The sequence below is a fragment of the Coregonus lavaretus genome (assembly GCF_964263955.1).
Source record: "Coregonus lavaretus genome assembly, contig: HAP1_SCAFFOLD_1169, whole genome shotgun sequence".
Taxonomy (NCBI): domain Eukaryota; kingdom Metazoa; phylum Chordata; class Actinopteri; order Salmoniformes; family Salmonidae; genus Coregonus; species Coregonus lavaretus.
In genome coordinates this window covers 60,200-77,937 of record NW_028164739.1, presented here as the reverse complement: position 1 = coordinate 77,937, position 17,738 = coordinate 60,200, and the positions used below count along the sequence as shown (strand labels likewise).

General features: G+C 40.8%; 1 protein-coding gene and 1 long non-coding RNA gene across 2 annotated transcripts; both read right to left on the bottom strand.

Moving 5' to 3' along the window:
• Positions 1-696: 696 nt before the first annotated feature.
• On the bottom strand, positions 697-1,317 carry LOC311116687. The gene is made up of 3 exons (XR_014611463.1): positions 1,264-1,317; positions 1,002-1,085; positions 697-756 (listed from the first exon to the last, which is right to left on the bottom strand). It is a non-coding gene; the product is annotated as an uncharacterized lncRNA (long non-coding RNA).
• A 302-nt stretch (positions 1,318-1,619) lies between these two features.
• On the bottom strand, positions 1,620-16,405 carry LOC311116683 (polymeric immunoglobulin receptor-like; the record flags this gene model as incomplete). The annotated part of the gene is made up of 8 exons (XM_084191734.1): positions 1,620-1,700; positions 2,022-2,062; positions 2,274-2,368; positions 2,813-2,924; positions 3,401-3,730; positions 4,368-4,435; positions 15,894-16,131; positions 16,330-16,405. 8 exons carry the CDS (start codon positions 16,403-16,405, stop codon positions 1,620-1,622), a joined length of 1,041 nt encoding a protein of 346 aa, XP_084047860.1.
• Positions 16,406-17,738: the final 1,333 nt, after the last annotated feature.

Genomic DNA, 17,738 nt, shown 5'->3' with positions numbered 1-17,738 from the left:
TTAATTAGGTGACAGAAATAAGATGATGATGTAAAAAACAAGTGACAAGGGTAAAAGGTGGATGGAAAATAACTAATAACATATGTGGTGACAATGAAAACAAACACAGCAGACTGTCTTCAGTAGTTTATGGACAAAAAAGGATAGAGGGGTATTTCTGGCGTGGGTTAAGAGGTATGACAGAAGCATATTGGAGGCAGATAGATGTTGTGACACAGGAGAGGGGAGTGGGCTGTCCTTCCAGGATAAGGACTCCACCAAGGTCACTCAGTCAGTCACTGCTGTGCTGCTGCCCTCTGCTGGAGAGAACGTGTAACATTCAGTCACAATCACTGTGGTGACATTTCCAATAGATAGAGATCTAGAATCATCTTCCCCTCCCCCAATCCTAACCTTAACCTTTAGTGGGATTTAAAAAAAAAAAATCTGACCCAAGATCAGCATCTAGGGGCAACTTCGCCCTAAACCCAGGCACACTCCACACTGTAATGTTATGGATACACACTGAAAACAATGTGGTTAGCTGGTCACAACGAGATTATACAGTTTTTCATACAGCAAAACTAAAAAGACTAAGAAAGATTTGTGTGATTAAAGAGTGACGTTTACAACACATAGCAATGTGGTGTTGTCTGTATCTTTGTTGAGAAATCAGCATCATCTGGTACAACAGACAGAGGAGACACCAACACTGACCTGTGTGGTCACCTGTAGAGCTAGTGACCTGTAGACCACATTATCATCTGGTTCTGCTGCCTACAGAGGAGGAACAGGTAGAGAGGTGAACAGGGACAGTTCTGTTATAATGGAGAGTACAGTTTAAAACACAGTTCTCTGTGAAAGACAGTTGTAATTGTGATATGTGACATAAAGGTGATATATTATGCCTATAGGTATAATGGTGACATAACCATGACTATATTAACACTGAGAAAACAATCACCTACTGTTGTTTCTGATAACATAATACTAGCTGTGGCTAATCAACAGAGCAGCTTTACCTTGGCCTGTACTTTTAGTTGAGCCTTGTGCTGGGGGATGACAGTGCTGTATGTGACATCATCATCATCTTCAGGAAATGGGGCCTGCTGGTAGAGAGAGACCCAACTAACAAAAATGTATTGTTGTATTGTTATAGTGTACATTTATCTATTGCTTGTTCCCAGACAGAAAATTATACTGTAAATACAATTGTTTTCTAAAACAGATGCAAACAGCCATAATGTTGTCTAAGACCAACGATGCATGTGGCCATATGTTGACCTTCTGTTCTGTCCTGAACTGATCAGGCATCACAGTGCTGTACATCACGTCATGGTGGCTGTCTAGGTTTGGGCTCGAAGAAATGGACAGCACAGAAGGTAAACATATGGCTACATGCATAGGAAGACAGAGTATTGGAACTTCAGATACTCAGCTCAACACTGCAGGGATTGGAGAGAGAGAGAGAGAGAGAGAGAGAGAGAGAGAGAGAGAGAGAGAGAGAGAGAGAGAGAGAGAGAGAGAGAGAGAGAGAGAGAGAGAGAGAGATAGAGAGAGAGAGAGAGAGAACCCAAGCTCACACTGCAGAGATGGAGTGATTGGTACTAGTCCAAGATCTCCACAGACCTAAACCAGGTTTATTCAGTTTGTACCTGCTGTGCTGTTTCTCTGGTGTATCTCACTATGCTGTATGTAATGTCCTGCTCAGGGTCAGCAGACTGCAAAGAAATAAATAGCAAAGAGAAACAGGACTTGTCTATTTACCAACTAAACCACAGTTTGTTTCCATGATAGGATGCAGTCAGAGATATATTTAGTGAACTGACAACTTCCTGTTCTCTGTCTTTTAAACAGCATTTTTCAACATCTTGAGTGCTATAAGACCTTGGGTTCAGTTAGAATATTGTACCTTTTATGTCAACTCATTGATAACCAACTGAAGAGGTAACACTAGAGTTAAATGGTAGATGATCCCAAATCATGAACAGAAAAGCAGATGGTTGAAAATAATATAATAAAATAAAATAAGTGTATTCTACCACTGAGTTGTTAGTTGTCTGGTCCTTGGCCTTATTGTCCTCTGGAATAAAGAGGGAGATGTCAATTACTTCTGAGTTTGTTATAGTACAATAATACCTCTGAATGGATTTCTTATAGACAATTCCTCTAAATACTTTCTGTCATTCAAGATAAATCACAAGCAAGCAATATACTGTTGTTCACAATGACAATACGTTTTGTATTTTTCTAAACTATTCTCGTTTTTATATTCACATAAAATGACTACTTACTATGCTTTGTCCACATCTTCCATGTGACTAGGATACCAGCTGTCACCACCACCAACATCCCCCAAGGAATCAGTAGGACTTTCACATCTATGGACCTGATGGATTACATAGAAGAACTTGAATCAAAAATACAATTAAAATAGATCATTATAAATTGATCATTTGTGAAAAAGTAATAACTTGTTGTTTACACTGTTGTGATAAATGGAACAATTATTTAGATATTCACATGTGTGGAAGTTTACTTTATTATTATTGAGATTATTACTATACAAATAACGTTGTTTTTAAAGTGTGCAACTTTAAAGTGTGCAAAATGAGTGAGAATAACACCAACATTGCTGCTACGTCTCACAAGGCAACCACAGAGATGTTCTACCAAGACGAAGTGCTAACAGTCTCTATATGCATTTAGGGAGGGTATTTGGTTAGCTTTAACTGTTGTAGCGTATTATAAAATTGTTATGTTTCTTTGTGTTCATATTATCAGCCAATTGCCATAATATGTGGGATATTACAGCTGAATGAGTGATAATAACCTCTGGTGGACGTCCTCCATGTTCCCCTCAGCTCCTTGACTTGTGTTGTCAGTCTGAACAGGCTCAGCAGTTGGAGAGACAGAGGGTTGTTGATTGGTTGGAGCTTGGTTTGCTGTGAGGTAAAATAACAATGAAATCAATTAAATTAATGGAATACTACATATTCAGGTTGTATTGCAACATCACATTCATAGTTAATATCACAATGTGGTCCTCTGTAGCTCAGCTGGTAGAGCACGGCGCTTGTAACGCTAAGTTAGTAGGTTCGATCCCCGGGACCACCCATACACAAAAAGGTATGCATGCATGACTCTAAGTCGCTTTGGATAAAAGCGTCTGCTAAATGGCATATTATTTATTTATTATTATTATTATTATTATTATTATTATTAATGTATTTCCGATTATGAAACAAAGTCAATCTGCTATAAAGGAATATGAAAACAGTAGCAGATTTTCACAGACTATCATCTATGTGAGGGCGTAAATCATGGATTAAAAACATATTTTCATTGTGATATTAATGTAAGAAAATTACAGAATTGACATGTGAAGTAACTTTTTGGGACCCAAACAGACTTTACTTACTGATAGAGGGGGTTCTCTGTGTTGCAGTTTGTTGACTGACAGTGATGTGAACAGACATCCCTAGTTCTCCCACTTCACACCAATACCAGTCAGTGTTCTCCATCTTCAGTCCAATCAAAATCACTGTTAAGACTTTTCTGTTGTTGGCATCACTAGTCTTCTTTAATGTCAGTGATGTTCCATGTAAAGTCCCAGAATACAAACTCACACAATCACCACCCATCCTGCACCACTCTATATCTCCAGAGTTACTATAGTAACAACGGACAGTGACACTCCCTCCTTCTACTCCAGTCACTTCCTGTTGGTCCACATAGAGTTCTGGAGTAGCTGAACACAGAGGTAAAAAACAAGAATTCAGAGAAGACAAAAGTGTTTTTACAACAGGCTCCTTACAAATTCCTTAAAGCTGCAGTCTGTGATTGGTACATCCATTTTTGGTCTTTTAAATTCATGATAATTATATATAGCCATTGATTCTTGAAAATTTAAGTTGCCTCACGAGTTTAGTTCAACTGTTACCCCATCATGACCCCAAATATAATCTTGTTTTACTCAGTGGTTTGTAAATAATGTAATTGTAAACATGGTCAGTTCTTGCACCTACGTATACAGTATATCTCTGTCTATGAATTTCAGACTGGTTACACATTTCTCATTTCATTTGTTGTAAAACAATATTTATAATTGGGTCATTATTTTGTATTTGACATTGCAGGTTTACAGGACAATCCATAGGACATTGCTGAGCACTATTCATTCTACTTTACTACTTTACGTGGTCCTCTGTAGCTCAGCTGGTAGAGCACGGCGCTTGTAACGCCAAGGTAGTGGGTTCGATCCCCGGGACCACCCAAACACAAAAATGTATGCACGCATGACTGTAAGTCGCTTTGGATAAAAGCGTCTGCTAAATGGCATATTATTATATTATTATTACTAGATACAAACAGTGAAGGGATCTTACCTAAAGTGACAGATAGGTAGAACCATTGTATCCTGATATCTGGTCCTCCATTGATCTCCACAATACACCTGTAATTCTCAGAGTCCCATGACTTCAGGTTAGTCATGGTCATAGTGAAGATTCTCTTGTTGATGTCAACAGAGATTGAGGCCTTACCACTGATCTTAGGATGGTCAGTGCGTACCACATAAGAACATCCGTGCCAAAGGAATCCTTTACACCAGTATTTCCCATGGTTGATGTGATTCAGATCATACTGACATGGGATGGTGATGGAGCGTCCTGTCTGCACAGACACACGCCTCACTGTGGACACATCAACACAAAACACATTTAGGTTGGAATTCAACAGAATCTGCAGAGCAGACATTTTTTACCCATTGCTTTTACACTATAAAACAGCTTGTTAATGATTGAGATTTACAGTGGCTTGCAAAAGTATTCACCCCCCTTGGCATTTTTCCTATTATGATGCCTTACAGCCTGGAATTAAAATTGATTTTTTGGGGGGTTTGTATCATTTGATTTACACAACATCCCTACCACTTTGAAGATGCAAAATATTTTTTTTGTGTGAAACAAACAAGAAATAAGACAAAAAAAAACAGAAAAGTTGAGCGTGCATGACTATTCACCCCCCCAAAGTCAATACTTTGTAGAGCCACCTTTTGCAGCAATTACAGCTGCATGTCTCTTGGGGTATATCTCTATAAGCTTGGCACATCTAGCCACTGGGTTTTTTGCCCATTCTTCAAGGCAAAACTGCTCCAGCTCCTTCAAGTTGGATTGGTTCCGCTGGTGTATAGCAATCATTAAGTCATACCACAGATTCTCAATTGGATTGAGATCTGGGCTTTGACTAGGCCATTCCAAGACATTTAAATTAAACCACTCGAGTGTTGCTTTAGCAGTATGCTTAGGGTCATTGTCCTGCTGGAAGGTGAACCTCGGTCCCAGTCTCAAATCTCTGGAAGACTGAAACAGGTTTCCCTCAAGAATTTCCCTGTATTTAGCACCATCCATCATTCTTTCAATTCTGACCAGTTTCCCAGTCCCTGCCGATGAAAAACATCCCCAAAGCATGATGCTGCCACCAGGGGTGATGAGAGGGGTTGGGTTTGCGCCAGACACAGCGTTTTCCTTGATGGCCAAAAAGCTCAATTTTAGTCTCATCTGACCAGAGTACCTTCTTCCATATTTTGGGTAGTCTCTAACATGCATTTTTGGCGAACACCAAACGTGTTTGCTTATATTTTTCTTTAAGCAATGGCTTTTTTTCTGGCCACTCTTCCATAAAGCCCAGCTCTGTGGAGTGTACGGCTTAAAATGGCCCTATGTGGACAGATACTCCAATCTCCGCTGTGGAGCTTTGCAGCTCCTTCAGGGTTATCTTTGGTCTCTTTGTTGCCTCTCTGATTAATGCCCTCCTTGCCTTGTCCGTGAGTGTTGGTGGGTGGCCCTCTCTTGGCAGGTTTGTTGTGGTGCCATATTCTTTCCATTGTTTAATAATGGATTTAATGGTGCTCCGTGGGATGTTGAAAGTTTCAGATATTGTTTTTATAATCCAACCCTGATCTGTACTTCTCCACAACTTTGTCCCTGACCTGTTTGGAGAGCTCCTTGGTCTTCATGGTGCCGCTTGCTTAGTGGTGTTACAGACTCTGGGGCCTTTCAGAACAGGTGTATATATACTGAGATCGTGTGACACTTAGATTGCACACAGGTGGACTTTATTTAACTAATAATGTGACTTCTGAAGGTAATTGGTTGCACCAGATCATATTTAGGGGCTTCATAGCAAAGGGGGTGAATACATATAAACTCACCACTTTTCCATTATTTATTTTTTACAATTTCTTGAAACATTTCACTTCACCAATTTGGAATATTTTGTGTATGTCCATTACATGAAATCCAAATAAAAATCAATTTAAATTACAGACTGTAATGCAACAAAATAGGAAAAACGCCAAGGGGGATGAATACTTTTGCAAAGCACTGTATTAAACAGTGTTTACAGTCAATTGACCCAATTGACTTCAGCCTTTATAGAAACATGTTACACATACCTGCTGAGACTCTGTAGAGGATGAGGAAGAGGAGGAGGAGGAGGAGGAGGAGGAGGGAGAGATGAAGAGCCATGTGAAGGTTTCAGTCTGTCTGTTATATTATATGGTACCTGAGCACAAATGTGTGTCAAGGACGAAGGCAACAGCGAGAATTACTACTTGTTCACAGACCTCACTTTAACTCTCTTCCTGCTTCTGTTTGTGTGTACATGGCCCCCTCATTGGCAGATAGCAACTATTGCATCATATGGACTAGTTTAACCCCAAAACTCATAGTCACTACAACGTACTGCATATGCTAGAAATTTATAGATTTGAGGGGTAATGTGCTACAGAGATGTAGTGACGGGGACTAGACCAAGACCTCCACAGACTCTCACTTTAAACCAAGTTCATGGATCAGGGTCCTCCGAACCACAACCCAGTCTGATGTGATTTTACGTTCAACAAGAACGCTCTCTGTCTCTCTCCCTTTTCTATACAGGAAATGTACAGCTCACAACCACAGATGTCCTCTAAGCATAAGTGTGAAAGTTAGCTCAGAATGCTGCAAGTTTCAGCTAAACTCATTCCATAATGTCATGTTAAATACTGAGCTATTCATTCTGTTGTTGGCTCCAATACAGCCAACTACTTCAGATACATCAGAATGTCACTCTCAAAATCACAAACGATCTTGAGAAGAATAAAATGTCTTTAAAAATATTCATGAAATTTGTTTTGATCGCTTTCATACTATTTTCACATGTATGTGGTAACATTTCACAACTCTTAGTACAAAACTCAAAACAGATCATCAAAAAGGTAGTTTTTTCAAATCTTTAAGCACATTTTCAATTGACTAATAAGTACAACACACAAAATCACACCAACATTTCCACCAAACATAATCAGTGTTTCAACTAGAAATACCTTTCATATAAAGTAAATGCCTTTCACAATGTAATAATCAGAATACTTTTCAAATGATTTTCTTATCATTTGTTAGAATACATTTGACCATCACTTAATCCAACAGTGCTTAATGGTTAATCACTTAACCGTTTGGTAAAACTATAGATTTTGATCTGGTTTGCCTGCTATATATGGATTTTGAAAACTACAGAAATACAATATGTGTTTATATAGTATAAACATTTAAATGACATGTATGATACATGATAACCATACATAATGACTATTCATTATTAATAATTGATTTCACATAGCGTCAACCACTATTGGTCACCATATAAAAGGGGGTGAATGAACACTTGCAATTTCTTTCAATATGGAGCAGGATAGACAGCAAGGGAGAGTAATAAATCAAAGAGCTCGTGAACAAGGGGCCGTCAGAGAGGTGGGCATGGGCCCCATCAAAAAGGTATAAAGAAGTGGGCATGGGCCCCATCAAAGAGGTCAAAGAGGTGGACATCAGAGAGAGGGAGGCAGAGGGCAGGGAACTGTTGTGTCTAATGAAGCCTGGGCCATCGTTGTTTAACATGTGGTAAACAGAGGCCTTACCAAGGCAGAGGCTGCCTGATTAGATCACCCCAATCTGAAAAGATCAACTGTCATTTCAATCATGACAACATTTCGCCAAGAAATCCGGTAAGTCTGTAGGATATGCACTATGCTTTAACAGTACATTTACATTATATGATATATTGTAATGCATGTAAATTCACAAAACATGTTACAATATTCTTACAGTGTGATCTATTGACAATATACTCTGTTCTATGATCAGAATTGACAGAAGACCCCATGGTGGTGCCGTGGCTGTGTGCTGACCGACCAGCAGTGTTGTAAATGGTGAGGGCCAGGAATGACATATGGCTGTTTGAAATAAAGCAGGCCATTGAGGAGAACGGTGACATCTTTGCCAATGTGGCATCCATCAGCCTACCAACAATCAGCCACCTTATGAAGAGGCAGCAGGTATCTATGAAACACATTGACCTGGTGCCTTTAGAGAGAAACAACGACAGGGTGAAAGAACTGTGGGCCGAGTATGTTCAGGTACAGCACTATACACTGTATTACTGTTACTATTTGAAGCACAGCTACTTCACAGTATCACATTAAAACAATACTGTAAAAATAACTAAACCAAATATGTTTTTAGAGGGTGATGGCGATGATTCTGTTAACCATCAGAATTATATTTTTGTTGATGAAGCGGGCTTCAACCTGGCCAAAACTCAGCGCCGTGGGTGGAATCTCATCGGCCAACGGGCGACCATCCAAGTTCCTGGACAACGTGGGGGAAACATCTCCATGTGTGCAGCTTCCTCTGAAGATGGTGGTGTAGGACGTAGGCCATTACTTGGATCCTATAAAGCTGCACACCTCATTGTGTTTCTCAATGAAATTGAGCAGGCCTGTCAAGGTGAAGGGGTCACCCATGTCATTGTGTGGGACAATGTCAGGTTCCACCATGCAGATGTGGTTCAGGCATGGTTTAGGGCCCATCCCCGATTCATGACCCTATACCTTCCCCCATACTCTCCTTTCCTCAACCCTATTGAGGATTTTCTTTCAGCATGGACGTGGAAGGTGTACGATCACCATCCCCATGAGTGTGTCACCCTCCTTCTGGCCATGGATGAGGCATGCCACGACATCAATTCAGACCAATGTCTTCATTAAATGTCTTCATTGATCACACCTTTGATTATACATTGTATAAATGTTATGGAAGTTATACATTTTCTGTCAATTTTGTTGGGTAATGTAAGTGTAATGTAAATCTTTTCTACAACACCCGGAAATCTGCCCCCTTTATTCTATGTACCCGATGCACTAGAAGACCAGTTCTTAAAGCCTTTAGCCGTATCCTTATTCTAGTCCTCCTCTGTTCCTCTGGTGATGTAGAGGCTAACCCAGGCCCTGCAGCCCTCAGTATCACTCCTACTCCCCAGGCGCTATCATTTGCTGACTTCTGTAATCGCAAAAGTCTTGGTTTCTTGCACGTAAACATCAGAAGTCTACTTCCTAAGTTTGAGTTATTCACTGCGTTAGCACACTCCGCCAACCCTGATGTTCTAGCAGTGTCTGAATCCTGGCTCAGGAAGGCCACCAAAAATTCTGAAATTTCCATCCCCAACTATAACATTTTCCGTCTAGATAGAACTGCCAAAGGGGGTGGAGTTGCAATCTACTGTAGAGATAGCCTGCAGAGCTCTATCATACTATCCAGGTCTGTGCCCAAACAGTTTGAGCTTCTACTTCTAAAAATCCACCTTTCCAGAAATAAGTCTCTCACTGTTGCCGCTTGCTACAGACCCCCCTCAGCCCCCAGATGTGCCCTGGACACCATATGTGAATTGATTGCCCCCCATTTATCCTCAGAGTTCGTACTGCTTGGTGACATAAATTGGGATATGCTTAATACCCCGGCCATCCTACAATCCAAACTAGATGCCCTCAACCTCACGCAAATTATCAACGAACCTACCAGGTACAACCCTAAATCCGTAAACATGGGTACCCTCATAGATATCATCCTGACTAACATACCCTCTAAATACACCTCAGCTGTCTTCAACCAGGATCTCAGCGATCACTGCCTTATTGCCTGCGTCCGTAACGGGTCCGCGGTCAAACGACCACCCCTCATCACTGTCAAACGCTCCCTAAAACACTTTAGCGAGCAGGCCTTCCTAATTGACCTGGCCCAGGTATCCTGGATGGATATAGATCTCATTCCGTCAGTAGAGGATGCCTGGTTGTTCATTAAAAGTAATTTCCTCTCAATCTTAAATAAACATGCCCCATTCAAAAAATACAGAACTAAGAACCGATATAGCCCCTGGTTCTCCTCAGACTTGACTGCCCTTGACCAGCACAAAAACATCCTGTGGCGTACAGCATTAGCATCAAATAGCCCCCGCGATATGCAACTTTTCAGGGAAGTTAGGAACCAATATACACAAGCAGTCAGGAAAGCAAAGGCTAACTTTTTCAAACAGAAATTTGCATCCTGTAGCACTAACTCCAAAAAGTTTTGGGACACTGTAAAGTCCATGGAGAATAAGAGCACTTCCTCCCAGCTGCCCACTGCACTGAGGCTAGGAAACACTATCACCACCGATAAATCTACAATAATCGAGAATTTCAACAAAAATTTTGCTACAGCTGGCCATGCTTTCCATCTGGCTACCACTAACCCGGCCACCAACTCTGCACCCTCTACTTGCCCATGCCCCCCCCCGCTTCTCCTTCACACAAATTCAGACAGCTGATGTTTTGAAAGCGCTGCAAAATCTGGACCCCTACAAATCAGCTGGGCTAGACAATCTGGACCCTTTCTTTCTAAAACTAGCCGCCGAAATTGTCGCTACCCCTATTACTAGTCTGTTCAACCTCTCTTTCATAACGTCTGAGATCCCCAGAGATTGGAAAGCTGCCGCGGTCATCCCCCTCTTCAAAGGGGGTGACACTCTAGATCCAAATTGCTACAGACCTATATCCATCCTGCCCTGCCTTTCGAAAGTATTCGAAAGCCAAGTTAACAAACAGATAATCGACCATTTCGAATCCCACCGTACCTTCTCCGCTATGCAATCCGGTTTCCGAGCTGGTCACGGGTGCACTTCAGCCACGCTCAAGGTCCTAAACGATATTATAACCGCGATTGATAATAGACAGTACTGTGCAGCCGTCTTCATCGACCTGGCCAAGGCTTTCGACTCTGTCAACCACCGCATTCTTATTGGCAGACTAAATAGCCTTGGTTTCTCAAATGACTGCCTCGCCTGGTTCACCAACTACTTCTCAGATAGAGTTCAGTGTGTCAAATCGGAGGGCCTGTTGTCTGGACCTATGGCAGTCTCTATGGGGGTGCCACAGGGTTCAATTCTTGGGCCGACACTTTTCTCCGTGTATATCAATGATGTCGCTCTTGCTGCTGGTGACTCTCAGATCCACCTCTACGCAGACGACACCATTTTGTATACATCTGGCCCTTCATTGGACACTGTGTTAACAAACCTCCAAACGAGCTTCAATGCCATACAACAATCCTTCAGTAGCCTCCAACTGCTCTTAAACACTAGTAAAACTAAATGCATGCTTTTCAATCGAACGCTGCTAGCACCCGCCCACCCGACTAGAATCACCACTCTCGACGGGTCTGACCTAGAGTATGTGGACAACTACAAATACCTAGGTGTCTGGTTAGACTGTAAACTCAACTTCCAGACTCACATAAAGAATCTCCAATCCAAAGTTAAATCTAGAATCGGCTTCCTATTTCGCAACAAAGCCTCCTTCACTCATGCTGCCAAACATGCCCTCGTAAAACTGACTATCCTACCGATCCTTGACTTCGGCGATGTCATTTACAAAATAGCCTCCAACACTCTACTCAGCAAATTGGATGTAGTCTATCACAGTGCCATCCGTTTTGTCTCCAAAGCCCCATACACTACCCACCACTGTGACCTGTACGCTCTTGTTGGCTGGTCCTCACTACATGTTCGTCGTCAAACCCACTGGCTCCAGGCCATCTATAAATCACTGCTAGGCAAATCCCCGCCTTATCTTAGCTCATTGGTCACCATAGCAGCACCCACCCGTAGTCTGCGCTCCAGCAGGTATATCTCACTGGTCATTCCCAAAGCCAACACCTCCTTTGGCCGCCATTCCTTCCAGTTCTCTGCTGCCAATGACTGGAACGAATTGCAAAAATCTCTGAAGCTGGAGACACTTATCTCCCTCACTAACTTTAAGCATCAGTTGTCAGAGCACCTTACCGATCACTGCACCTGTACACAGCCCATCTGAAATTAGCCCACCCAACTACCTCATCCCTATATTGTTATTTATTTTGCTCATTTGCACCCCAGTATCTCTATTTGCACATAATCTCTTGCACATCTAGCATTCCAGTGTTAATACTATTGTAATTATTCTGCACTATAGCCTATTTACTGCCTTACCTCCATAACTTACTACATTTGCACACACTGTATATATATTTTCTGTTGTATTCAGTGGCGGCTCCTGAAAAAATTCTCAGGAGGGGCAATTTTTCTGATGATTTAGGTGACCTACACACATTTAAAAAAAGATATGTCCAGCAACAACATGAAGACAGGGGCAGCATATAAGTCAATACCAGAAGCATTTATTGACTGATCTCAAAAGTGTTGGCTTACCAGGGTTGGTGGAGCCCTCAGTTTCATCTTTGCCTCGCAAAGCTAACTCAAACACTCCGCAAAACTTCACACACTGGATTAGCCGGCTGAGGATGTGGCGGTTCTTGCTAATGTCGTAGTAAATATATTTGTTATAGTGAATATGGAATATGATATGTTGAGTAAAATGTTGTGCTAAGATCTATTTAGGTCAGGAGCTGGTTATAAGTTCTGTTCCTATCCAATAACAATGGACAAAAGGGTCCTATCTTGTCAGCCTTGTCAGCAGGTGGCCAAGGACAACACCCACGCCATAGGCCTCTCAGTTCTTCCAACTCACGAGTTCTTGCTCTGAGGACACACACACACACAAACACACACACACACACATCATCACTGTTAAACACACACACACACACACACATCATCACTGTTAAACACACACACACACACACACACACAAAAATCCCCTCTCTTAGGCTGAACATTTGAAGACAGAGAACCCGACTCAGAGCCAATGCAACAGTGACAGTAGCCTGCAGGGGACCTCGCCCAACTCATCAGGACCAATCAGAAGATCAGAACTACTAGATTGAACCTACTTCATTTATTGCATAAAATGTCTGCACACAATGTTTCGGGGCTCTCTTCAGATAATAATAATAATAATATGCCATTTAGCAGACGCTTTTATCCAAAGCGACTTACAGTCATGCGTGCATACATTTTTGTGTATGGGTGGTCCCGGGGATCGAACCCACTACCTTGGCGTTACAAGCACCATGCTCTACCAGCTGAGCTACAGAAAGTGGATACTCATGGATGCGCATTGCAATTGTAAAATGTCAACACAATTGGAGACACCACGTCATTTTTGGAGACATGTTATTGACAGTAAACTATTGTAGATGCGACTGCTAACTAACTAAAACATTTTAGCTGGCTAGCTAATCATCTTAGCTAAATGTGGGGCAAACAATTCAGTTATTTACCGTTAATTTGAGGGATTGGGGTGAAAGAAATCGAGTTACATAGTGATACTTTACGATATACTGTATTGACAATATCGCAATATTTTAGCGCTAGTTGGCTGTACCTGCACCAAAACACCATTATTGTTCCTTCATAGCTTGTTCTCAATCTTTTCACATTGGGAGCCAATTTGTTTTCAGCACTTTTATTTCCATGACTGATCAAAACTCGTTCTCATGGCTTTCTGATCCCTCTGCAACAGACATATGGTGCGCAATAAAATCACAGTATCGAATCGCAATACGTATAGAATCATGAGACTCGCAATGCTGATGCATATATCTTATCGTGAGGTTCCTGGCAATTCCCAGCCCAAGTTCATTTGCCACAACAAATCTCTTCGCTAGCAAACGCGATGTCTTCTCCAAAACGGCAATGTGTCTCCAGCAATGTTTACTTTTTTGACGTTCTATGGCATCTCCACTTTCCAAGCATATATGACCACATGTAATATTTTGGTAAGTGATGCAAATAGTGAACTATGTAGGGCCAGGATGTAAAATATATGTAGCTGCAGCAATTTCTCTTATCTGATATGGTAAGTAATGGGGCTTAATTTATAGCTCCCTAAGAGTTTGACGAACGGGTCCGTGAACGCGATTCCAGATATATTTACCTCTGAATAAACTGCCTTTATTACACCATATCCACATCCAGTAAACTTGTGATTATCAACACTAACCTCATCGTTGTGGCGGCGGACAGCTAGCCTGTATCCCTCGTCATCCAGTTGAGTGAGTGGCAATGTCTTTTTTCGTTCGTACCAATTTTTGGAAAATCCTCGGGTGTAGGACTTTCCGCCTTTAGTAGAAACCTGTTGAATTATTAAATTTGGTCTGGGAGGTCCTAATTGTTTCGTTGCCAATTTATCTTCATTTGTTCGCCGACAAAAAGGAACTTCTTTCAAACAATCCACTCTTTTCTCAGTTACGTTCATGGTTACGTAACGTATGACGAAAGCGCGTAAGTGCAAGCCCACAGACACCCATTGAGATTGTATTGAAGGCTCTGAAATTTGAAAAAAATAGATTTTACATGGGAGTCTATGACAGAAGTTCTGGGCGATTTTCAATCTGACTGAAATCGCCCCAAAAGGGGGTGGAGCCATTTGAAGCACGACTTTAGCCTGATTCGACATTTAGTGGCAGTGTGGCACTGTGGCAGATCAGACGTATAGATTACAACACTGATAACTACTGTTGCCGTGATATAATTGATTAGAAAAAAAATCCCTTCCTTTTCCCGTTTGGCAGTGCGTCGCCCATATCGCCCTATTGAACAGGCCGTCCCTGATACCAGATAGTCAGGTTGTATAGCAACATCACATTCATAGTCAATATTCCAATTTGTTTCAGACGATGAAACAAAGTGAATCTGCTGTCAAGGATTATGAAAACAGTAGCAGATTTTCACTGAATATCATCTATGTCAAGAAGTAAATCATGGAACAAATACATATTTTCATTGTGATACTAATGTAAGAAAATTACATAATTTTGATGTGAAGTAACTATGGATATTAAACTATTTTTGTGACCCAAACAGAATGTACTTACTGATAGCAGTGATGATTTGTGTTGCAGTATGTTGACTGACAGTGATGTGAACAGGCATGTCTAGTTCTCCCACTTCACACCAATACCAGTCAGTGTTCTCCATCTTCAGTCCACTCATAGTCACTGTTAAGACTGTTCTGTTGTTGGCCAGACTGATATCCTTTAATGTCACTGATGTTCCATGTAAAGTCCAAGAATACCACACACAACCACCACCCATCCTGCACCACTTTATATCTCCAGAGTTACTATAGTAACAACGGACAGTGACACTCCCTCCTTCAACTCCAGTCACTTCCTGTTGGTCCACATAGAGTTCTGGAGTACCTGAACACAGAGGTACAGACACCAAAGAAAGAACTCAGCAGCAGAACTTTATTTCTAGTAAGTATTTTATTATTAATATATATATATATATTTTTTTTTAATTAAAACCGACCACAGCGGAGTTTAAACAAAGTTTACACCACAATCTACATACAGAGAACATAAAGTATTCTTCAGGTCAACTTGAACAATAATGGTGATACCAGTTACCAGACAAGGAACCAGTTACCAGGAAATGAAATGAGAACACCAGTCATTTAGTTCGTGGAAGCAGGCTATTTCTGATTGTCTCATCATTACTGAGAACTACCTATTCTACTTTACTGAATTGTAAGAGTTGCAGGGATCTTACCTGGAGTGACAGATAGGTAGAACCGTTGTATCCTGATATCTGGTCCTCCATTGATCTCCACAACACACATGTAAGTCTTAGAGTCCTCTGGCTCCAGATCAGTCATGGTCACAGTGAAGACTCTCTTGTTGATGTTATCAGAGATTGAGGCATTACCACTGCTCTTAGGATGGTCACTGCGTACCACATAAGAACATCCGTGCCAAAGGAATCCTTTACACCAGTATTTCACATGGTTGATGTGATTCAGATCATAGTGACATGGGATGGTGATGGAGCCTCCTGTCTGCACAGACACATGCCTCACTGTGGACACATCAACACAAAACACATTTAAATTAGAATTACCATTTAACAGAATCTGTACAAAGGAAAAATACAAAATGAATCACATTGCTCCAACACTTTTACACAGCTCGTTCATGATTGAGATTGATTATACAGTGTTTTAAGTGAATAGACCCAGGGGACTTCGCCCTTAATTCATAGAAATAGTACCCTTACCTGCTGAGAGTACAAAGAGGATGAGGGTGAGGATGAGGAAGAGGAGGAGGAGGAGGAGGGAGAGATGAAGAGCCATGTTTATGGTTTCAGTCTGCCTGGTATATTATATGGTACCTGAGCACAAATGTGTGTCAAGGACCAAGGTACCAGCCAGAATGACTCTACTTCCTAATGTTAATAGACTTCACTGTCTGTAACTCTCTTCCTGCTTCTGTTTGTGTGTACATGCCCCCCTCAGTGGTAGATAGCAACTATTGCATCATATGGACTAGATTAACCCCAAAATCATAGTCACTAAAATATATTTCAGCTTTCTCTAAGGGTTTTGGGACCAAAAGTCACTACTATCCTGTTACACTCTACTGAAACATAGGCTACTAATGATACAAAGATTTGATAATTGGGTGACATGCACAATATTTCCATTGTCAAAAATCTATATTTCGGTATATAAGAAACGATATGATAAATGTACTCTATGTGCTAGACATTGATAGATTTGAGGGGTCATCTGCTACAGAGATGTAGTGATGGGGACTAGACCAAGACCTCCACAGACTCTCACTTTAAACCAGGTTCATGGTTCAGGGTCCTCCGGACCACAACCCAGTCTGATATTATTTTACGTTCAACAAGAACGCTCTCTGTCTCTCTCCCTTTTCTATACAGGAAATGTACAGCTCATAACCACAGATGTCCTCTAAGCAAAAGTGTGAAAGTTAGCTCAGAATGCTGCAAGTTTAAGCTAAACTCATTCCATAATGTCATGTTAAATACTGAGCTATTCATTCTGTTGTTGGCTCCAATACAGCAAACTACTTCAGGTACATCAGCATTTCACTCTCAAAATCACAGAGCACGGAGCTCACATCATGTTGTGCTAATGATCTTGAGAAGAATAAAATGTCTTTAAAAATATTCATGACATTTTTTTTGATCGCTTTCATACTATTTTCATATGTATGTGGTAACATTTCACAACTCTTAGTACAAAACTCAAAACAGATCATCAAAAAGGCTGTTTTTTCAAAACTTTAAGCACATTTTCAATTGACTAAGTAGAAAACACAAAATCACACAAACCTTTTCACCAAACATGATCAGTGTTTCATCTAGAAATACCTTTCATATAAAGTAATTGCCTTTAACAATGTAATAATCACAATACTTTTCATATGATTCTCTTCACATTTGTTTAAATACATTTGACCATCATGCAATCCAACGGCGCTTAATGGTCAGTCACTTAACCGTTGGTAAACCTATTGATTTTTGACTGGTTTGTCTACTATATATGTATTTAGAGAACTACAGAAATACAATGTGTGTTTGTATAGTATAAACATCTAAATGACATGTATGATACATGATAACCATACATAATGAATATTCATTATTACTAATTGATT